The 24,660-nt window shown below is 44.4% G+C and overlaps 1 protein-coding gene across 1 annotated transcript in view; it reads left to right on the plus strand.

Moving 5' to 3' along the window:
- The window catches only part of C8H7orf50 (chromosome 8 C7orf50 homolog), a 237,390-nt gene extending 218,237 nt beyond the window's left edge, over nt 1-19,153 (plus strand). The window contains exons 5-6 of the mRNA XM_044303952.1: nt 6,375-6,456; nt 17,735-19,153. Coding sequence (XP_044159887.1) covers nt 6,375-6,456; nt 17,735-17,917 — 265 coding nt within the window. The 3' untranslated portion in view covers nt 17,918-19,153. The remainder of the gene's footprint in view (nt 1-6,374; nt 6,457-17,734) is intronic.
- Nucleotides 19,154-24,660: the final 5,507 nt, after the last annotated feature.

Raw genomic sequence — 24,660 nt, forward strand, 5'->3', positions numbered from 1 at the left:
TTCAACCTTCATTAATTTAGGTTGATCGTATTATTAGTATATTATTATGTAGGACCCTCAAGATGGTTCTCCACACCCCACAACATCTGGGTATACATTCTTCTCCATCCCGGGCATATGGAAGCATTACATGGTGCACCTGAAGCCCATGACTTCTCACACGCTCCATTTCCCGTTTATGGAGAAGTGACTGTTTGCAATAGGCGCAGTCTGGAACTCATAAAGGAGACACATGTTCTGCTCTCGGTCAGGCTCTTCGGATAGAGCCAGGCTTTGTATAGCCACTTTTCCAGACAATTTGACACAGTTTAAAAGCTTTCTTTGGCAAAGTGCTTTAAAAAAAAAAAGGAAACTGAGGAAGGCTTACTTTCAAAAGCCATTGATGTTCACAGACTGGTCTCCATTACTTACCCTGAAGCTCCAGCAGATCTACCATCATTTGAGAATAAAGGGTTTTCAAGATGTGGAATTAAAAAAGGGCCGATACCTGACAGTTCATTATGTATGAAAGCTTAATTCTGTATCCACTCCAGAGGGCAGAGCAGAAAACTGGCAACAGACCCAGTCTTGCATGGCCTTTTTCTATGGTAGCTGCTTGGTTGGACTGATTAAGGCTTCAAGTTTCATAGGTCCTGCCTTGTGATTTGGATTACCATATTTTAAAGGGGTTCTCCAGTTTAGAAAACCAATTTAGGAGGAAGATCCAGCAGTCATGGTCCATATTGGAACCAATGACAAAGTTAGAGGTAGGTGGAGCGTCCTTAAAAATGATTTTAGGGATTTAGGTCAAAAACTTAGGGCAAGGACCTCAAAGGTAGTATTTTCCAAAATACTACCGGTACCACGAGCCACACAAGAAAGGCAGCGGGAGATTAGGGAGGTTAACAAGTGTCTCAAGAACTGGTGTAGGAAGGAGGGGTTTGGGTTCCTGGAGATCTGGGCCGACTTCTCTCTCGGCTACAGGCTCTGTCGTAGGGATGGGCTGCACCTTAATGGCGAAGGGGCAGTTGTGTTGGGGGAGAAGATAGCGAGAAGGTTGGAGGAGTGTTTAAACTAGGGACTGGGGGGAGGGTAATTACGTTATAGGATGGGAAGATAGTGCAGATAGAGACCGGGTGCAAGATAATGGGACTGGGGGCGAAATGGAAGGAGGGACTAGAACAGCTCAGAAGGAAAAGTGTAGGGTACAAAATATACATAAACCTCTTAAATGTATGTATACTAATGCCAGAAGCCTGACTAATAAAACTAGGAAACTGGAATTAGTGATGTGTGAGGAGGACTATGACATAGTGGGAATAACGGAAACATGGCTGGATGATAGCTATGACTGGGCAGTTAATGTACAGGGTTACGCTGGGGTCACACCTGAGCGTACTTGTATGCACTCTGTATGCGCGATTTTATCGGGTGTTTAGATTCGCGGCTCCGGAAACAAGCAAACGCCCATTGTTGCGCGTTCCCGGAAGTCTATGTGCTAGAACGCGCGACAATACGCCCCAAAGAAGCTCCTGTACATCTTGGGGCGTTGGGCATTTTACAGCGCGATCGTACGCGCTGTAAAACGCTCAGGTGAGAACCATTCAGATAGGGAAGCATTGGTTTTTGCTTGTTGAGCGTTTTACAGCGCGTAGGAACGCGCTGTAAAATGCTCAGGTGTGAACCCAGCCTTACATTTTCTTTAGAAAGGATCGCCAAAACCGGAGAGGGGGAGGGCTCTGCCTTTATGTAAAGTCCTGTCTAAAGCCCACACTCTGTGAAGATATAAGTGAGGGACATGAACATGTGGAGTCACTGTGGGTAAAAATGCATGGAGGCAAAAACAATAATAAAATACTAATAGGAGTTTATTATAAACCACCTAATATACCAGAGTCCACAGAAAATCTGCTACTAAACGAGATAGACGAGGCGGCAAATCATAATGAGGTGGTTATTATGGGGGACTTCAACTACCCAGATATAGACTGGGAAACTGAAACTTGTATATCTCATAAAGAAAACAGGTTCTTAGCAGTAACCAAAGACAATTACCTTTCCCAAATGGTTCAGGACCCGACTAGAGGGACGACCATACTGGACTTAGTATTAACCAATAGACCTGACCGAACAACAGACGTGCAGGTTGGGGGACACCTGGGAAATAGGTGACCAATCCTAAATTCTAATTGTGAGAGCTACATACGGTACCTTATGGGAATAAAAGGTTAAGGAACAAGAAAAACCAATGTGGATAAATAGAAATGTAAAGAAAGCAATAAATTACAAAAAGAAAGCATTTAAAAGGAGTTTGTCACCACCATATGGCCATATACAGTTCTTACATTGTCCTATAGCACACCTATACATAATGTAATGGTACTTTATTTTCTTTACACTGGCAGAAGCTGGAAAATGAAGTTTAATTCATATGCAAATGAGCACTCGCAAGTGCCCAGGAGCAGCATTCACAGTGTTGGAGCCCAGGCTGCTCTGCCTTTTTTCATTGTTTCCCCTCCCCAGCCTCTGCATATGCCAACCCTCCTATTCCCTTGCGTCATCCTTCGGTCCGGCCGAGATCCCACGCCTGTGCACTGCCTCGCCGGGCCGGAGCATGCACACTGCGATGCCTACTTGTGGGCACGGCATTGCTTTAAATACTGCTCATGTGCCAGCAAACGTCACATTGCCTCTGGTTTCGCGTTGTTAAAGCGATGCCGTGCCAACAATGGGCATCGCAGTGTGCATGGCGAGGCAGTGCGCAGGTGCGGGATCTCGGCGGGACCGAAGGATGACGCAAGGGAATAGGAGGGCGGGCAGAGGCTGGGGCGGGGAAACAATGAAAAGAGGCAGAGCAGCCTGGGCTCCAACACAGTGAACGCTGCCCCTGGACACTTGCGAGTGCTCATTTGCATATGAATCAAAGTTAGTTTTTCCAGCTTCTGCAAGTGTAAAGAAAAAGACAAAGGTACCATTACATTTATGTATAGGTGTGCTATAGGACAATGTAAGCACTGTATATGGCCATAAGGAAAAAAATAGAATATGTAAAAAACAAATAAAAGCAGCCAAACTAGAGACCGAGAGATTGATTGCCAAAGAGAGAAAAACTAACCCTAAAATGTTTTTCAATTATATAAATGGTAAAAATTATAAATCTGAAGGTGTCGGCCCTCTACAATGAGTAATGAGGGGGGAGTTGCAGAGAGCGATGAGGAGAAAGCAAAGCTATTAAATATTTTTTTCTCCACTGTATTCACTGAAGAAAATAAACTGTCAGATGAAATGCAGAATGTAAAAGATTATTCCCCATTAAAAGTACCCTTTCTGAACCAGAAAGAAGTACAGCAGCGTCTTAAAATATTAAAATAGACAAATCGCCAGGACCAGATGGCATACACCCCCGTATCCTAAGAGAATTAAGTAATGTCATAGCCAGACCCTTATTTCTGATAATTAAGAACTCTATACTGACAGGGAGTGTTCCACAGGATTGGCGTATACCAAATGTAGTGCTAATATTCAAAAAGGGTCCAAAAACAGAGCCCGGAAACTATAGTTTAACATCTGTAGTGGGTAAACTGTTTGAAGGTTTTCTAAGATATGCTATCTTGGAGTACCTCAAGGAAAATAAGCAAATAACGCCAAATCAGCATGGCTTTATGAGGGATCGGTCATGTCAAACTAATTTAATCAGTTTTTTTGAGGAGGTAAGTTCTAGACTTGACAGCGGCAAATCAATAGATGTCGTATATCTGGACTTCTCCAAAGCATTTGACACTGTACCGCATAAAGGTTAGTATATAAAATGAGAATGCTTGGACTGGGAGAAATGTCTGTATGTGGGTAAGTAACTGGTTCAGTCATAGAAAACAGAGGGTGGTTATTAACAGTACACACTCAGATTGGGTCACTGTCACTAGTGGAGTATCTCAGGGGTCAGTATTGGGCCCTATTCTCTTCAATATATTTATTAATGATCTTGTAGAAGGCTTGCAGATGACACTGAGGGTACTTTCACAGTAGCATTTTTCTTTTCCGGTATTAAGTTCCGTCACAGGAGCTCAATACCAGAAAACAACTAATCAGTTTTATCCTAATGCATTCTGAATGGAGAGTATTCCGTTCAGGATGCATCAGTTCAGCAGTCCCTCTTATGTTTTTTGGCCAAAAATCCTGAACACTTGCCGGAAAGCTTTATCCAATTATTAATTTCTATTGAAATGTATTAGTGCCACATCTGGCATTAAGTGCTCCGGCAAAACGGATCCGGTTTTCCGGTCTGCGCATGATGACACTGGAGAGACGGATCCGGTATTTTAATGCATTTGTCAGACGGATCCGGATCCGTCTGACAAATGCCATCTGTTTGCATCCGGATTGCCGAATCCGTCAGACAGTTCCGTTGACGGAACTGCCTGTCGGAATCCTCTGCCGCAAGTGTGAAAGTACCCTAAACTGTATAAAGTAATTGACACGGAAGAGGACAGTATACTGCTACAGAGGTATCTGGATAGATTGGAGGCTTGGCCAGATTAGTGGCAGATGAGGTTTAACACTGACAAATGTAAAGTTATGCACATGGGAAGGAATAATGCAAGTCACCCGTACATACTAAATGGTAAAACACTGGGTAACACTGACAAGGAAAAGCACCTAGGAATTTTTGTGAACAGCACACTGAGCTGTAAACAACAGTGTCAGGCAGCTGCTGCCAAGGACAGTAAGAGAATGGGTTGCATCAAAAGGGGCATAGATGCCCGTGATGAGAACATAGTCCTACCACTTTACACTAGTCAGACCACACATGGAGTACTGGGCTCCTGTGAACAAGGCAGACATAGCAGAGCTGGAGAGGGTACAGAGGAGGGCAACTAAAGTAATAACTGGAATGGGAGGACTACAGTACCCTGAAAGATTATCAAAATTAGGGTTATTCACTTTAGAAAAAAGACGACTGAGGGGAGATCTAATTACTGTGTATAAATATATCAGGGGTCAGTTGTCACGGAAGGTGTACAGGAAACAAGACAATGCAAAATGAATATATGACTCACTGGATCCAAAACTAAGGAACAAAAGGGAGACCCCTGCATCAGACCTGGCTCTCTCCCTGTCTGCTCAGCCTATGCAAAAATCCCAATGGTGGATGATCGCATATCCACCTACCTCGACTATATACCACCTGAACACCCTATAATAGTGAGGGGACACGACCACCGGCTCCCTACACTAGACACGGAGGGAGTCAGGGTCACCTGGGATCCAGCAAACAGAAAATCACAAATAAATGTACAGCACTTATCTTGTAGAAGGCAGGAAAATAGGATCAGCATGCGCACACACACTCCAGGAAGTTGTATAAGCCGCACACTAATGCATTATGGGGAGGAATTTAAAGGGATGCAATCAGTCCAACTACATGACAGCTGAGAGAGGCTAACGAGATGAGGAACTGAAATTCAAAACAAAGAAAACTCAAGGAGGAGGTTCTGAAAGGCTTCTGTCAGAGCTTCTCAGCTGTCTGGTTGTGACATCAGTACAGAGATCACTCCCATCATCTATTTATCCCCAGTACTGTAACTGTGACGAGGGGACATCCTCTGCGTCTGGAGGAAAGAAGGTTTGTACACAAACATAGAAGAGGATTCTTTACTGTAAGAGCAGTGAGACTATGGAACTCTCTGCCTGAGGAGGTGGTGATGGTGAAGTCACTAAAAGAGTTCAAGAGGGGCCTGGATGTATTTCTGGAGCGTAATAATATTACAGGCTATAGCTACTAGAGAGGGGTCATTGATCCAGAGAGTTATTCTGATTGGAGTCGGGAATGAATTTTTTTCTCATTAAGTGGGGAAAATTGGCTTCTACCTCACATTATTATTATTTTTTTTGCCTCCTTCTGGATCAACTTGCAGGATGACAGGCCTAACTGGATGGACACATGTCTTTTTTCGGCCTTATATCCTATGTTACTAATAGAGGGAAGGACTGGAGGTCCTCTGCTCCGAATCCTCTTCTGTTATCCAGAATAGAGAGCAGTTACAAAGAGCTTCTCTCACTCTGGAGGACCTGTCTTGTCCTGCATTACATGGACAGTCCATTGAGTTAATGGACAAGTGTAATGCTGCATATCCCCTGTGGTGGCGCTGCAGAGAAATTGAACACTTACTTCCAGGTTTATCATAGATTTTAATTGATCGTTAGGTGTGGACACTTTTGTGATCAGCTTGTTGTCAAACAGGAACTCTCCTAAACAGAGATACATGCTGCTCCCTAAGCATATGTCACATGGACAATTTATGGATTTCCGCCACTTATTTTTAAACCAATGTTGTTGTGTTTTTTTTTTTTGTAGTGCACTTCATTACCATAAACCTGTTTTGCTTTGATTGCAGCTGGTCCAAAAAACACCCAGAATGGAAGTTTCAAAAGATAAGGCAAACCTGGCTCCTCATGAACATGTATGACCCAGAGAAGGTAGGTCATGACTTCCTCCATAAGTTTCTATCATGCGTTTGAAAACTTGCATGGTGGTGTCACATGATGGTGTCAACCTCCTGTTTTTTGCAAAGAATAATCGTATTACTAGTGCAGGTTCACATTGTAAATGTCATGTCCTGAATATTTCAAAACACAAAGTTTGACCAGCACCTCTAAATAATAGGAAAAAAGGGCTCAGGTGCATGCTACCATGGCTGCAATTGAAAAGCAAACAAGGACTATGTCTTCAATAGTTATCATACAGTGCATAACAACCGCAGAGTGATTGTGAGGATTTTGCGACAGAATGTCCTTAACTGTCTTGCCTCAGAACATCCAGGGATTCGACTTTCTGGGAATTGATGGCCCACCCTAACCAGCTAGATGCTTTGTACAGGTATTGCAGCTTTGCTTATTCTGCGCGACTTCATGAATAACTGACTTCGGCTCACCGGAGCCCATACATTCTAATACCGTACGGAGACGAATCTCTGTACAGTATTATTCCGAAATTTTGAAGAAGCAGTTTCGGATGAAGCATCCATCTCTTTGCTCAACACTAGCCGTGATCAAATGTGACCACAGTGTCTGAGAGGGCTAAAACACTGATGGAGATCGGGCAAGATGTTCCTTTTACATTACAGTGATCCTTCAAGATACAATATTAATTGCTTCCAAGACGACCATTGTATGTTGAAACCATTGTAAGTTGAGTAATCGGTTCCAAAGCCCCAAAATGTCATCCAAGATAAGAGAAAATGAAGATTTAAGAAAAATAAGTAGATAACTAAGACAGCTAAAACAAGTCCTTACAGATAACAGTCAGGAATAGCTGATTACTAGCAACTAAGTCTACTTTCACACTAGCGTTTTTTGGCTTTCCGTTTGTGAGATCCGTTCAGGGCTCTCAGAAACGGTCCAAAACGTATCAGTTTTTCCCTAATGCATTCTGAATGGAAAAGGATCCGCTCAGAATGCATCAGTTTGCCTCCGAACAGTCTCCATTCTGCTCTGGAGGCTGCCTGCAGCGTTTTGCTGTCCGCTTGACAAAACTGAGCAAAACGGATCCGTCCTGGCACACAGTGTAAGTCAATGGGGACGGATCCGTTTTCTTTGACGCAATAGAAAACTGATCCGTCTCCCATGGACTTTCAATGGAGTTAATGACTGATCCATCTTGGCTATTACAGGTAATACAAACGGATCTGTTCATGACAGATGCATGCGGTTGTATTATTGTAACGGATCCACCCAAAACACAGTGTGTGAAAGTAGCCTAATCCAGCTATTTTACCAGAGCAGTGGCCTTGATTGGTTGGACCAGAGTCTGAGGCATTGTATGTTGAGACTGGTTTCAACTTACGATGGGTCAGAAAAGACCATTGTATGCGGAAAATATTGTATCCTAAAGCCGTTGTATCTTGAGGGATCAGTGTATTAAGCCCGAACCTGTACTTGATATATTACAGTTCAGGTCAGCTGGTGTAATGTAGGGATTTCTGTATAAAATAATGGAGCAAATTCCATTATTCTATACAAATTGCAGTCTGATGATTGGAAGTTGGGGTGCAACAAAAAGTAAAATAGTTCTGAAAAATACAAAAAATACATAAATAAGCAATATAAAAAAAATAGCTTCATGGGCATCACCGCTTGCGAAAACACCCTATTAAAATATTTAAAAAACATATCCCATACGGTGAATGGCCTAACGGGGGAAAAAAAAAAAAATGGACGATTCAACAGTTTTTAAAAAAAAAGTCATACACACCTCAAAATGGTATTAGTAAAAACTACAGATTGTCCCACAACAATTGAGTCTTCAGACATCTCTGTAGACGTAACTAAATATGGCGATGACAAGAAAAAATGTTTTCAAATGTTTTTTTTTTCACTATTAAAACACAAGACAAACTATACAAGTGTGGTATCGCCATCATTGTACTGACCTGGAAAATGAAGAGCACAAGTTAGTTTTACTGCATAGTGAACGCTGTGAAAACAAAACCCATAAAATAGTAGCGGAATTGAAGGGGGGGGGGGGTTCCAATTTTTCCAATTCCAATTTTTTCCAGTTTCCTTCTACATTGTATATCATATTAAATGGTGGCATTAGAAAGTACAGCTTGTGCCACAAAAAAAAAACAAGCCCTCATACGGCTATTGTGAATGGAAAAATTAAAAAAAATTATGGCTTCGGGAAGGCAGGGAGCGAAAAACAAAATCGGAAAATCGCTGCATCAGAAAGGGGTTACAGCTGGATAAGCTAAGGGCCAGGAAGGGGCAGTAATGCTCGACCGCTTCACATTTCCTCTCTCTGCCGTGTTAATCAGATTATGTGAAAATGTAGGCAAAGAACCTCTTTAGGTTCAAAGACCACCTTGTCAGTGCTACAGAAGAAGCTGGACATACAGGTCATGCTAATGAGTATGAAGAGGAGTCCGGCAGGACACATGGATGTTTTCATTGAACGTATATCCTGTTACCTTCCATCCCTCACATCACTCAGTGGACCCCATTTGCTCAACTGTTTTGCCAACCCCTGACTACAGTTTACACAGGATGTACAACAGGCCTGCGGCCACATCCATACTACATGTACGAGGTCTAATAAGTGTCCGCGTATTACCCATACACAGGGATGTGTGGGAGGTATATGTAATTGGATACTTGGCTGCTCCTCTGAAAAAAAAAATAGTGTAGACCACACACCCGCAGTATATAAAGAAGCCTGTAATAACGTTTTTACTTAATTAGCTGTTTGCTAGTCCTTCGGCTTCTGCTGCATTGAAGATATCTTGAGGGACATGCCAATAGTCTATGGCCTCTTACTGTACCTCCACATGCAGTGTCAGATTGGGGTTCCTGGGGCCCACCCGAGGAAATTATTCTCCGGGCCCAACCGGTATATCATCAATAAAGTCTATTGGGTTTAAATTTTAAAAAAATAGACCCTAGTGGCAGGTGATTGGCTCCAAAGCAGCCAAATGGAATTTTTTTTGTGTGCAGGACCTTTGGAGCCCACTATGTTATTACAGCAACAGTTGTTGGATTCTCCATGAACCTGACTGCTGTGTTCCATCAGATGCCATTTTACAGAAGCATTGTCCCCAGAAGTACTGCCCCCCTCCAACTCGTATATAGACTATTCACAGAGTACCACCCTAATTAAAACGTAGCCTTCATTCATAGACTAACTGGTGGGAGGAGCTATAAAGTAGTTGGGTGCTGTTAGGGGCAGTGATGGAGCTGTAGCAGAGGAAGGAGAAGTGCATCATGGGTTTGGTTAGACACAACAATAGGAAGTGCTACCTACAGGATTAGGCCCCATGCACACGGCCGTGTTTCACAGCCGTGTGCGGGCCGTGGAACCGCGGCCTGGATCCCTCCTGAGAGCAGGAGCGCACGGCGTCACTGGTTGCTATGACGCCGTGCGCTCCCTGCTGCCGGCACAGTACAGTAATACACTGGTATAGATCATACCAGTGTATCACTGTATTGCGGCGGCAGCAGGGAGCGCACGGCGTCATAGCAACCAGTGACGCCGTGCGCTCCTGCTCTCAGGAGGGATCCAGGCCGCGGTTCCATGGCCCGCACACGGCTGTGAAACACGGCCGTGTGCATGGGGCCTTACATAAATTCGATTTATTGAACCTCGCACTAAAATTTCTTAAACGACACTTACTGTTGAAATTCTTGGAGATCTTGGCGATCCCACAGCTTATTCCGGTAGGTAAAAGATATCCTCTATCCACAGGATAGGAGATAACTATCAGATCGGTAGGGGTCCTACCGCTGGGACCACCACCGTTTACGACAATGGGGGCCCGGTACTCCCTACAGGCACCCTGCTGCTTCCCTGAAAAGACTGGAGCGGCCAGTTGCACATGTGCGCTGTACTTGGCTATCTCCGGAACGCCCATAGAAATGAATGGAGTGGGTACACACATATGCAACCAGTCGCTCCGGTCATTTCAGGGGAGCAGCAGGGGATACTGGGCCCCCTTTCTCGTGATTGGTGGGGGTCCCAGCGGTAGGACCCCCACCGATCTGATCGTTATCCCCTATCCTGTGGATGCAGGATAACGTTTACCTACCGGAATACCCCTTTAAGAACGCAATTACACACACAACAGCCTTGATGAACCTGTAGTATATACAGATTTTTTTTCCAAACCTTTGATTTTCCTACTCTGCTTATGGAGTCTTGGTGGGTTTGTTGTGGGACGAGGGTGGTTTACACTTCATGTGGTTTAGCAAAGGCTTTCCCTAAAAGCGTGACTAATAGTATGAATCACGAAGATTAGGTTATTGCTGGATGCGAAGTACATGGGAGGTGGAGTGTGTTGCAGGAAAATTATTCCAGTGAAATTTTTTAATAACAGGATGATCGGAATCGACGTAAAACAGAATCATAATAATGTGTAATCTGCAATGCTGGGAATAAGAAGAGCTCTGTACTGCCACCTCCTGGTCAGCCCTGGAACAGCAGTGAAAGTGGAGATCAAAGGAAATAAGACAAGATCTAAAGATGTCTTAAATCTGTATTAAGTATTTTTTAGGAGATAAAACAGTTTGGCCTCCTTACAATCCTTTGTTTTACCTGTAGCACTGTCCATGACTAACTAAAATTCTGTAATAACTGGGCAATAACCAGATCGTTTAACTGCAGAAAATTCTGATTTTGATACGACTAAGGCTCTGTTCACATACAGTTGCAAGAAAAAGTACATGAACCCTTTGGAATCATATGGATTTCTGCACAAATTAGTCATAAAATGTGATCTGATCTTCATCTAAGTCACAACAATAGACAATCACAGTCTGCTTAACCTAATAACACACAAAGAATTAAATGTTACCATGTTTTTATTAAACACACCATGTAAACATTCACAGTGCAGGTGGAAAAAGTATGTGAACCCCTAGACTAATGACATCTCCAAGAGCTAATTGGAGTGAGGTGTCAGCCAACTGGAGTCCAATCAATGAGATGAGATTGGAGGTGTTGGTTACAGCTGCCCTGCCCTATAAAAAACACACACCAGTTCTGGGTTTGCTTTTCACGAGAAGCATTGCCTGATGTGAATGATGCCTCGCACAAAAGAGCTCTCAGAAGACCTACGATTAAGAATTGTTGACTTGCATAAAGCTGGAAAGGGTTAGAAAAATATGCCTTGCTGTTCATCAGTCCACGGTAAGACAAATTGTCTATAAATGGAGAAAGTTCCGCACTGCTGCTACTCTCCCTAGGAGTGGCCGTCCTGTAAAGATGACTGCAAGAGCACAGCGCAGACTGCTCAATGTGGTGAAGAAGAATCCTAGAGTGTCAGCTAAAGACTTACAAAAGTCTCTGGCATATGCTAGCATCCCTGTTAGCGAATCTAGGATACGTAAAACACTAAACAAGAATGGATTTTATTGGAGGATACCACAGAGGAAGCCACTGCTGTCCAAAAAAAACATTGCTGAACGTTTACAGTTTGCACAAGAGCACCTGGATGTTCCACAGCAGGACTGGCAAAATATTCTGTGGACAGATGAAACCAAAGTTGAGTTGTTTGGAAGAAACACACAACACTATGTGTGGTGAAGAGGCACAGCACACCAACATGAAAACCTCATCCCAACTGTGAAGTATGGTGGTGGGGGCATCATGGTTTGGGGCTGTTTGCTGCATCAGGGCCTGGACGGATTGCTATCATCGAAGGAAAAATGAATTCCCAAGTTTATCAAGACATTTTGCAGGAGAACTTACAGCCATCTGTCCACCAGCTGAAGCTCAACAGAAGATGGGTGTTGCAACAGGACAACGACCCAAAGCATAGAAGTAAATCAACAACAGAATGGCTTAAAGGGCTTCTGTCACCCCCCAAAGTCATTTTTCATTTTTGGGCTAATTAAAATCCTTATAGTGCTCTTACCTTTTTCTGTGGCTTAGTTTCTTTAAAAAACACACTTTTATAATATGTTAATTACCTCGCTACCAGCAAGGAGCAAATCTCGCTCCTGTGCCATACCGGTCTTCTTCCTCAATGCGCCTGCGCCAGGTGTAGATGTGACGTCATCGGCGCAGGTGCACTGAGGAAGGAGCGGCCGAGTGAGCGTCCTCCTATCCGTGCGCCTGCAACGGCTGAAGACCAGTACGGCGCAGGCGCGAGATTTGGAACGCAGACAGGGCCAGCCGGAGGAGGAGAGCGCTCGCTGGCCCTGTCAATCACCAGGAGGAGGGGGCGTTTTTTTTAAAGGAGGATGTGGCGGCTACCCGCAAGTAACCGCTCTACTTGCTGATAGCGAGGTAATTAACATATTATAAGAGTGCGGTTTTTAAAGAAACTAAGCCACAGAAAAAGGTAAGAGCACTATAATGATTTTAATTAGCCTAAAAATGAAATACGCCTTCTGGAGGGGCCCAGTCAGAGTCCTGACCTCAACCCGATTGAGATGCTGTGGCATGACCTCAAGAAAGCGATTCACACCAGACATCCCAAGAATATTGCTGAACTGAAACAGTTCTGTAAAGAGGAATGGTCAAGAATTACTCCTGACCGTTGTGCGCGTCTGATCTGCAACTACAGGAAGCGTTTGAAGTTATTGCTGCCAAAGGAGGTTCAACCAGTTATTAAATCCAAGGGTTCACATACTTTTTCCACCTGCACTGTGAATGTTTACATGGTGTGTTCAATAGAAACATGGTAACATTTCATTCTTTGTGTGTTATTAGTTAAGCAGACTGTGATTGTCTATTGTTGTGACTTAGATAAAGATCAGATCACATTTTATGACCAATTTGTGCAGAAATCCATATCATTCCAAGGGGTTCACATACTTTTTCTTGCAACTGTATGCATCATGGTTTTTGCCATGAACAGAAGTATAATGCAGTGCTGGATTGACAAGGCCAGGTGATGTGACTATGCGGGGACCTGGAGGAGGAGCAGGAGTGCACAGAGTGGCTTGGGCCCGCCCTCACTGCACTTAACTGCTCGTTTGCATATGGATTGAAAGCACTTTTCTCCAGAATGTAACAACAGATCTCCAAGCGAAAAGTATCATGACATTTAGCTGAGCTAACCCTACAAGGCATTGTCCCTGGTGTAACAGGGGGATTTCCCAGTGACAGGTTCCCTGTAATAAAGGGGTGTCTTCCACTCAGGATCCTAATATTTTGACAGGAGCGGGCAGCAGTTACAAAGTGGATCTACCCTGCATTAGAAAGACAGCCCATTGATGTCAGTAGACACTGTGTAATGCATAATTTCCCCTCTGGTGGCGCTGTAGGGAAATTGAACACTTAATGCCAGTGCACACTTAGCTTCTTAGTGCTGTTTTTCGCACGGAATCCGTGCCAAAAACTGCCTCCTATTCATTTCAATGAGATCAGCTCTTTTTCCACATGGGAAAAAAGAACAACATGCTTTATCTTGGCGTGGAATCCATGCTGATTCTCCAATTGAAATGAATGGAAAGCTGAAAAAACGCACCATACGTGTACATTGAAGCATGTTGAAAAACTGCAGCAAGAAAACCGCTCAAAACAACACTCTGGAAAAAGCATGTCGTGTGAACATACCCTTGCTGCTAGGTTTACCCATGAATTACAGCTGCTGGGCGGAGAAACTTTCCTTGTCCTGCTAGAAGAACTCTACAGGCTACCATAAACAGCAGCCTGTAGCTTGCAGTTGGAATCGTAAGCTAATGGTTTTAAATCCGAGCGACGATGCAGCGCTGTACTGTGCAAGTCCTCACTGGACGGTTCCTCATCGGTTGACCTGGAGAGGTCGCTCCTGTGCACCCCAGAGCCGACAAGTAAGCTGCTGATCTCATGGTATACTTGACTCTGACTCCAGCATATCTCAGGCTTACAAGTGAACGCCTTGGGACGGTCTTCCAACTGTTTTGCTTTTCATTAGCTACCGTAACATCCCACACAAAGGAACCAGATGTTCTTCTGCAGCAGAATGAAGTCAGAAAGCTGCTGCTCCTATAACTGGGGCTTGTGGACGCCAATCCCTGTCCATGCTGTGGGGTTCCCTATGTCAACAGTGGTCAGATACAACAGAGAAAAGTAGGATTTTACCCGGGTAGGAAGAGCCAAATGTGAAGAAGAGATAATGGCAGATGCATATGGATTCTAAGTAGGGGGATTCCAGCAGTTCTAGGAGGTGACGAACAGTTACCTGCAGAAATCACCAGGATTTCCAAAATCAGGTTGAAACAGAAAAGTAATTGCAACGTCCCTTAAAGGGGTTATGCCTTGACTGATGTTAAAAATTCAAATTAGACATCATACAGTACATGACAGTACCAGGAGGCAGAGATCTCCACATTCACTGCTCCATTTGCTCTGCTAGATTATCTGCAGCATTGGGGTCATCTCCTTTCTGCTGCAGCTCTCTTCCTGCAACTGCCAGCCACAGCGAGTGTCACGATCAGTGGGGTGAGGGGGGGAGTCCACACAGAACACAGGAGGGAAAGGGGAACAGTAACTGGACCTTGAAACTAGGGAAGAAACAAGTCACCTCCTTAGACAACCCTAATCCAAGCCCTGACTACCTATCAATATGAATAGACCTTTAAGGTAGGAATATTCATATGCAGGAAACCTAGGCCCTGATATCCCTATAAGGCCCTGGAATAAGGTTAGGACCAGAGACTATAAAGGGTAGAAGTGATGACCACTGAGCAACAGCTGAGAGAAGGGAAGTGGTCATTAATCCTAGTCAACACCGGATAGAGAGAAATCAAGGAGGCTGTTAGATTCCTCCACGCTCAGCCAGTCTCCCATATCTCCTGACCCCAGTCACCTGAGGGACCGTGACAGCGAGCTAGCAGAACATATGGCTGGTGAGGTTGAAGATTTAAACTAAGCGCAGCTGCGCACTCGACCATCTCAGTGAGGTGGACCAAAAAAATAAGGCAAAGAACAAACAGCAGGTGGCGCTATACGGATACATTTTATTGAATAACTCAGTGGCTATGCTACATTTTTAATTACATTCAATTACAAAAGTGTTCAGATCCAGGTGCTGGTGTGAAATAAATGTAGAATATATATTATGACTCAACAGTTTTTTACTGAAGTGTAGTATCCGATATCGTGACCAGGACCAATACTTGGTTTTTATTTTGTACTTATACACTATTGTGCCACTTTAGGCTTTTATTTTGCTGATTTTGGCGTGTATTGTGCAGATAATATGCTCAATAAAATAAAAACTGTTGCAGTGTAAAGCACGGGGGAGGAGATTGCCTTAACAACTTGTGATCAAATCAGAGATTTTAGCCCAAAGCTCCCAATAAATAATGCACCTAAGGCAACTGCAAACCAGCGCTTTCCCTTTTTGCTATTGAGATCCCTCATAGGGATCTCAATAACGGGGGAAAACGCTTCAGTTTTGTCCCCATTCATTGTCAATAGGGACAAAACTGAACTGAACGAAACTGAGTGCCCCAGAATGCATTCCGTTCCGTTTGGTTGCAAGCAGCATTTTTCTGTCCACGATGTGGTGTGGAGCAAGATGGATCCGTCATGACTCACAATGTAAGTCAATGGGGAAGGATCCGTCATGGCTATTTTAAAGATAATACAACTGGATCTGTTCATAACTGATGCAGGCGGTTGTATTATTGTGACGGAAGAGTTTTTGCTGATCCATGACGGATCCAGAAAAAACGCTAGTGTGAAAGGCTCCATTCACACATCCGCAAGTGTTGTCCGCACCGGTTCCGCAATTGTGTGGAACTGGTGCGGACCCATTCATTCTCTATGAGGACTGAATGGATGCGGAGAGTACACTATGTGTTCTCCGCATCCGCATTTCCAGAGCACGGCCCCGATCTTCCGGTTCGCAGCTCCGGAAAAAAAATAGAGCATGTCCTATTCTTGTCCATAATTGCGGACAAGAATAGGCATTTTTATGGGGGTGCCGGCCCGGTGTATTGTGGATCTGCAATTTGCCGATCCGCAATGCACTACGGACGTGTGAATGGACCCCAAGCTGAAGCGTATCAAAGCTTAACAAGGCAGCCATCAGTGCAGAAAATCGGGGTATGGCTGATTTTTGTAACAGATTCTTTTAGACTGCGATATAGTTCATAGATTCCTAGTCGGATGTTAGCAGCAATCTGAAACATGACAATATCTCCATATTCTAATTATATTTTATTTTAAATGGCATATGTCACAGATTTTTCATCTGCGGAGTATTGCACCTCTAGGAAAAGTGCGACCCGTGTGTCTACTCGATATACCTGTGAAACAGTCCACAGCGCTTACCGTCATATTACTCCCACTGAGCTACAGCGCCATCTGCTGGCTATGAAGGGAAATGTAATTGTTCACTCAATTTTAAGAAAATGCCCCAAAATAGGAAAAAAGAATAATCACATGCGCACACAAAATTATTTAATCAAATGTTCCCTTCTGCCAGCCTTTCTGCTTTAGATTAAAACATGCTTTAAAAGATATTAATACAGTATATACACATTGCCCCTCCAGCTATCACATGCTTGATGGATATGTTACAAACCCATTTAAGTGTGATCATTTTCTTTTTTTTTTTCCCCTTAAAGGGGTTATGCCATGATTGATGTAAAGAATGAAAACTATGCATCCTGGGTGTTGGACCCCCGCCGATCAGATGCTGATGATTTATCCAGAGGATAGATCATCAGTTTAAACAAAGTGCAGAACCCCTTTAACTTCAGCCTGGCAGCTCGGGGGGGGGGGGGGTCTTTTTGCTGCAGCTCTCTCCCTGTAACTGCCACAGCTTCTAACAGAACATGTGGCTGGTGACAGTTGAAGAGTTAAACTGAGAGCGTTTGACCAGCTCAGTGAGACGGGACAAAAACTAAGGAAAAGAACAAACAGCAGGTGGCGCTATACAGATACATTTTATTGAATTGCTCAGTGGCACTGACACCGACACGCAGGGCCACCACTGATCAGCTGTTTGAGAAGGCAGTAGCGACCTTCTCACAGCTTAGCCTAGACCATGTGACGTCACTTGGCCTAGGCGCAGCTCAGCCTCATTGAAGCCAATAGGGCTGAGCTGCGATACTAAGCTCTGCCACTATACAATATGCAGCGCTGTGCTTGGTGAGCAGGAGGAAGGCCGTGGCGCTACTGCGAGGACCGGTGCCTTCTCAAACAGCTGATCGGCGTGGGTCCCAGATGTCGAACACCCACCGATCAGATACTGATGACCTGTCCAAAGGATAAAAGTCTTGAAAAACCCCTTTTAAAATCTGTTTCCCGTTTTCCTTCTGATAGGTTCCAGACAAAGACTTCAAGAGGCTGCTGAGTTACCTGGAGGGTCTGAAGGGCAGCGCTCGTGAGACCACCGTACAGAAAGCAGAGGAGTACATGAAGGAGCACGACAGCTGCCAGACACAGGAGGAGCCTGATGAGCAGAAGCTGGACAGAATACGAGAAGTGTTACAGCTTTTGTCTTAAGTGTCTTACAGCGTCGCGCCACAATCAGTAGAACACATACCTCATTATCTCACATTTTTCTATATTTCCAGGGGATGCTGATGATCTATTTAAAAGTGACTTGAAAAGGGTTTTCCTCTTATCCTATATTGATGAGCTATCCTCAGGGTCAGATTGGCGGAGGCCCAACTCCGAGCACCCCCACCGATCAGCTGTAAGAAGAGAACACAGCATTCGGACGAGTGCTGCCTTCTCTGCACTGTTTACCTGCTCCCCATCAACATTGCAGCGACGAGCAGGTGTAATATGGCGTCCCATTCACTCCACTGGGACGGCTCTGACTTATTCAAGTAAATTGGAGTGAGCCCTCCCATTGTAGTGAGTGAGAGAGGGAAGCGGTAATGACATTGGTCGCCGCTGCAGTGTCGATGGCGAGCAGGTAAACATCGAGGGGAACACAGATCCTGCTCGCACAAGCGCCGCGTTTTCTTCATACAGCTGATCAGCGTGGGTGCTGGCAATCAGACCCCCACCGATCTGATATTGATGATCTATCCTAAGGACAGGCCATCAATATAGAATAAGCGGACAACCTCTTTAATCCCTTTGACACTGCTTAGACATTTCCGTAGACATGAAAAAATCTGACCACGCTCATATTCGATTGGTATTTCACCTGTAACATAGACACGTCCACTCAGAGTGTTGGTGGCGGAGGTCCATTAAAGAGAGCTTACTCCTCCATATTTGAAATCTTCACCCGATTTGCAAAGCAGTTTGTGATTTGCCAGCTATTGATTACATGGGGAGAAATGAATCACCTTACAGGGGTTCTCTGGGGCTTTCCCTAAAGTCTGTGGTTCAGCTCTTGCAGAAGCCAGAGTGTTTTAACGGTACTTACCTTTCCATCACAGTGCTGATTCTTCAATGTCAGCCATGATCACTCCCGCCCGGCTGTCCCGCCCGGCTGCGGGCTCAACTGGCTGTGCACCTGTGCCTTCCTGTTCAGCTGCATAACGTTAGCTGAACAGGAAGACGTAAGAGCACATCCGGACAGAACGTCAGAAGACCTGCAGTCATGTGATCACAGAGGAGGCCGAAGGATATGTACTGCAGAAATTCAGCCTTGCACATGTTAGGGTACTTTCATACTAGCGGTTTTCTTTTCCGGTATTGAGTTCCGTCCTAGGGGCTCAATACTGGAAAAAAAACTGATCAGTTTCATCCCCATGCATTCTGGATGGAGAGCAATCTGTTCAGTATGCATCAGGATGTCTTCAGTTCATTCACTGTACGGTTTTTGGACGGAGAAAATACTGTAGCATTTTCTCCGTCCAAAATTCCAGAACACCTGCATTATTTTACATTGAAATGCATTAATGCCGGATCCGGCCTTAAGTGTTCCGGAAAAACATCCGGTTTTGCGGTCTGCACATGCGCAGACCTTTTAAAAATGTGAAAAAGATAAATACTCGATCAGTTTTTTCGGATGACAACCGGAAAGACGGATCCGGTATTGCAATACATTTGTGAGACAGATCCGCATCCAAAACCGTCTACTAATGGTATCCGTTTGCATACAGATTGCCGGAATCCAGCGACGCTAGTGTAAAAGTAGTAGCCCCGGAGAACCCCTGTAAATTTGCTAAAAGCAAATCTCAGACGTGGCAAATTGATTTGCCCAACGTGCACGTCCATCACATAGAAGACCACAACATGTATGGTTCCTCCGTTTCCCTTTTTTTATAAAAAAATTTTGTGTTTGGTTTTTTTTGTATGAACATTTTCCTTATGAATTTTGTTTAAGATGATACAAGCTGAACTTTTATAATAAAAAATTGCTAATTCCTGCTGTGCCTGGTTTATGGATCACATAGTATAAATGCAGTGATGAGGCTCCTCCATTAGAGGATTTAGATAAAAATGTCAATGCCATCCAAATTGTCTTTGAACCCGAAGAGGATATAACATTTCTAAAGATTTGTAAAAGGGGGGTCCTTAATACAAATGCTTATTCAGCCTTTGACTTTCAGTGAGATTGATAATCTAGAACAGCAAAGAAGAAAAAGTAGTCACTGGGAATGTCCCCTTAATTTAGACCATTGGGACACAAGAGTAGTCCCGAATATCATTAATAACGGGTTAGGGGTGAGGGTCACCCACAAGCATAAGATGCAGTCTTATAATACAAAAGGTTCCTATTAGAGGATGTTATCTTGCAGGCCAATGCAGAGCCCCCTAAAAAAGGAACTGCAGAAGAGTAAAGACCCCCCCAACACATTTTCCCTGTTGAAGGGTTCCTCAGGGGACGTTGCCACCACACATGACATGACAGGCACATTATTGGTATAGTTCAAAATAATGCTAGAAACGAACCAGACAAAGAAATGCTCCACGGATAAGTAGTCCCTGGTTGGGTGGTCAAATGATCAGGGCAAATGGTACGTCTTTTGCATCCAGGGCAAGACAGATCCTCCAAATACTCCCAGATAGGGAGATTAGGTATTAGGTCTTCTGGTATGAATCCAATATTTAAGCTACAGGGTAGCAAACAACAAATTATTCCAAAACAGCAAAGGACATGAAACACTGTGATAAAACATCCCCCGGGGGGGAGACAATTGTCTTTTGGGAGAGCCGGCATACATTTTGTGAGCTCCTAATATCATCGACATCTGTATCAATGTAAGTGTTGTTTTTGCGCCATCCACCCCCGGATTAACGATTAAAAAAAAAAAGGAAGGGGGATGTTTTATCACGTATTTCATGTGCTTTGGGCTACATTCACAGGACTGTTGAAAACGGACGTGTGACAGATGATTTTTTTTAATGGTCGTCACCCGGCCATTTTTATAAGCATTGAAGTCTAGGTGCCTAATGGCAGGTGAATCACAGACGTCCAAAAGCAGGACATGTCTTATTTTTGGCTGTTTTGATGGTCTGACAGACCCCAATGAAATCAGTGGGACCGTTTTTAATGGGGATTTAAACAGAAGTGCATCTGTCTGACGGTAGTTAAAAACGGATAGACAGCCAGAAAGTGGATAGACACACGGATGCAAAATGGCCAGGAAAAACTGACTGTTTATCTGTTTTTAACTGCTTTTTCTTCCACTGTCATGTGAATGTGGCCTAAGATTTTCAATATTGCACCCATCTCCTAGGAAGAGGCAAGGTCATGAATTTAACGAGGACCAGCGAGGGGATCCATTTTATTTTCTGCATGTTCTTACTGAAAATACTTTGTGCTGCTCTGATCATCTACAGGAACAGTAGTTCCATTCTTAAAGGGTGTCTGTCAGCAGTTTTGATTATGCTAAACCACTGACCGCACTGGGGAGAGCAGTTCAAAGCGTTTGTAGAGATTTTATCATCAGAAGTGGCGTGACTTTTATTCTGCCAGATTCTGATCCTGCTAGTGCACTGGAGGCGGGGCTTCACTGTGAAGTGCACTGTGCATTGAGCTACTTCACAGTATCTCCCCTCTGATCTGAGGGATAGCTGTAGCATCCAACCAGGAGTCTAATACAGCTGTCACTCAGAGCAGAGGACACTTCATCGTCAGTGTACCTGCAGAAGCATCGACTTCCATTGTCATTGTATCTGCAGAAGCAGAACCTGGCAAAATAAAACCTCATATTCATACTACTTATGATGACAAAAGATCCATGTATGTTTGTTCTCTCTCACCATCCCCTACCTAGCGCTGACAGCAGTTTAGCATGGTCAAAACTGTTGACAGGGAGCGGAGCCTGCACGCACATGGAGAAGGCAACATAGACCGGAGCTCCTCTTCCACTTGGCGCTTTGCCTGGCTCTATCTTTAGCTAATATCAGCCAAAATGGGGAAGATTGGTAGGGACAGAAGCAAGGAGACTCCTGGAACTCCGAAACCTCTGAAACAGCAAGCGGAGATTGAGAAATACATGGAAAAAAAAGCGCTCTGGCTTCCAAGATGGCGCTGGTATCGGACACGCTTGACTCTGAAGCAGCGGAGGACTCGGATGCAGACATCTTGGCCGGAGGTATGAAAGCCTCAGAGCCAATTACTTGTGCTTTCCTTAAACAGACGATCGCACAAGCTATGTCGCCTATTATGAGGGAGCTGAAGGATATTAGAGCGGACCTCCGCCATCTTGGAGGCCACGTGGACTTACTGGAAGATCAGCACGCTGCCATGCTTACCTTTGATGGCTCGGTGAGATCCAAATTCCTTGAACAACAGTGTCAGCTTAACGCTGCATTTAATCAGATTGAGGATCTGGAAAATCGCAATCGCATTAAGGATATCCCTGAAGGGCTACTAGGCCAAAAGAAGTAGTCGTCCATAGTGATTGAGCGCATTCACCATACTAGGCCAAGAGAAGTAGTCGTCCATAGTGATTGAGCGCATTCATATCTCCGCCCTAAACCAGGTCCTATGGAGCCCCTGAGGGATGTGATTTGTAAATTGCTTAACTTTGCTTACACTGCGGTGATACTGCGCCAAGCCCGGGAAAGAGGGGAAGTTTTACTGGACTCAGCTCCGGTGCATATATACCAGGACCTTTCTCTTACCACTCTGGCAAAGAGAAGAACCATGAGGCCTCTCCTGGAGCACCTAAGCGCACACAACCTTACAATTGCCATCCGCACACCAGAGGATCTACAAGCCACATGGTCCAAACTTGAGATACCTCCTGTGCAGGTGCCTTCATGGATGCAGGTCCCGAAGGAAGATTACTTGCCAACCCTTCCTTCCCCGTCAGATCCCTGGTCCTCCGCGGGCGAATGGAAACAACTACAGAGGGTGCTGATAAAGAACTCTGCTACCTGAACATGAGGGACTCTTGCAAGTATTATTCACTTCCAGGGTCTATCCTACATTGAGGAAAATAAGGGCTCCCTGTAGCTGGATAGCCTGACTCACCTGGCGACAGGTCTTACGAATCTTTCTCTCTCCCCATTTCCATACTACACTTTCCTTCTCTCCATGCTCCATTTCTTTTCTTATCCCTTCCATCAATGTCTCCCTGTGATTATCGGGCCGGCCGCGTCTGGCTGCCTATGTGGGTCAGTCTTAAGTAATGGTGCATTATACACACCAACCCTCCCCCGCGTGCTATGTTGCACTAGACGAGCTCTAACCGGTCAGATTTGTTGCTGGTCTGGGGCCTCTTGTTGAGTTCCTGGAGTCAGCTCAACTTGAGCTCGCTGTATTGGCATGTTCTTTTTCTTTTACGTTGCAACTTTATGGTACAGTATGTTTAACTTTTATTTTATATGTATGTGGGGATCTTCCGGGAAGACGAGGAGACACACCACTTCTGTACACTCTTTCTTTTCTCATCTTGTGACACGACGAAGCATATGATTTACTCCTTTAATGTAAAGGGGTTCAATGTGCCACAAAAGAGGTCCAGGTCTTTGCTTTGACACGCAGGAGCTCTCCTTGAATACTCTTTTTACAAGAGACACACTTCAAGGCTCATAAAATCCCTAAATTACAATACTCCTCTTTTGACCACTGGTTTCATAGCTGTAATGGGGCTCGGGGCTCGGGCCTCAAGGGGAGTAAGCATTGCCCTAAAAAAGGTTCTGGCTTTCACTTGCCTTCAATCCAGAGAGAACCAGAGGGGTAGATTTATATTTTTGAAAGGGAGACTAGACGATAACCCTATCACTCTGGCAAATGTATATGCCCCTAACAAGGGCCAGGTGAAGTGGCTAGTTAATACTATTCAAAAGTTGCAGTTGTTTGCGGAGGGAATGGTGGTACTTGGGGGAGATTTTAATGTCACTCTCAATCCTTTATTGGATGCATCTACTGCGCGATCTGCTATTTCCCTCGCCGGACTGAGGAAGTTGAAGGCCTCCTTAGAAAGTCTCCACCTAGTGGACACCTGGAGAACACTCCATCCTGAAGCCAAAGTTTTCTAATTATTCTCACATGTACACCATTCATATCAACGCATTGATTACCTATTTATTTCACAGGCATCGCTATCAGTGGTGGGATCCGCTGGCATAGAGTCGATCTCAGTCTCAGACCTTGATTAGTAAGCCCTAGCAGCCTGGGTGAGATGCATAACTCCATCAATGTGCATACTTGCCAACATTCAGAAGTTGATCTGTGGGAGAAGGATATTGCGGTGCTATTTCAGTGTGGGCATGCTCCTTTTTGAGACTCCTCTCCTTTCCTCATTAGGCATTGCCCCTTTTCTGACCAGGGGCGGATTAAGTGTATCATAGGCCCAGGGCTGTTTTCCCATCTTGGGCCCCTTCTCTCCATTTGCCCCGACCATCCCCCCTTTTGCATTCCACACCATATTTTTTCTAGTAAATATTAACCCTTTCAGGACCCTGCCGTATTATACCTTAAGGACCAGGCCGTTTTTTTTAAATCTGACATGTGAGCGTCTATTAGCTAATACGTTTTTGGGGAAAATCTCAAGACTGGTACATCCTAGAGAGCCGCGACTTTTACTGAAAACCTTCCCAAACACCCGATGTACCAATGTGCCAAATTTGGTGTCCAACAGTTCAGGCGTCTGGATGCCTATAAAGGACAGAGGGACAGACAGACAAATAGACGTTGATTTTTATAATATACGGTACGTACAATGCAATCTATACTTTACTTCAGAGGCATAACGCGAAATTCTTGGGCTCCAATGTAAAATCTATAACAGGGCTCCCCACAGTGGCGTAACTAGAACTGACTGGTCCCTAACAATAAAATCCTTTAATCCTCCTCTTGTGTGGGCCCCTTCTGAGTTTAGGAA

The sequence above is a fragment of the Bufo gargarizans genome, chromosome 8 (genome assembly GCF_014858855.1).
Source record: "Bufo gargarizans isolate SCDJY-AF-19 chromosome 8, ASM1485885v1, whole genome shotgun sequence".
Lineage (NCBI taxonomy): Eukaryota > Metazoa > Chordata > Amphibia > Anura > Bufonidae > Bufo > Bufo gargarizans.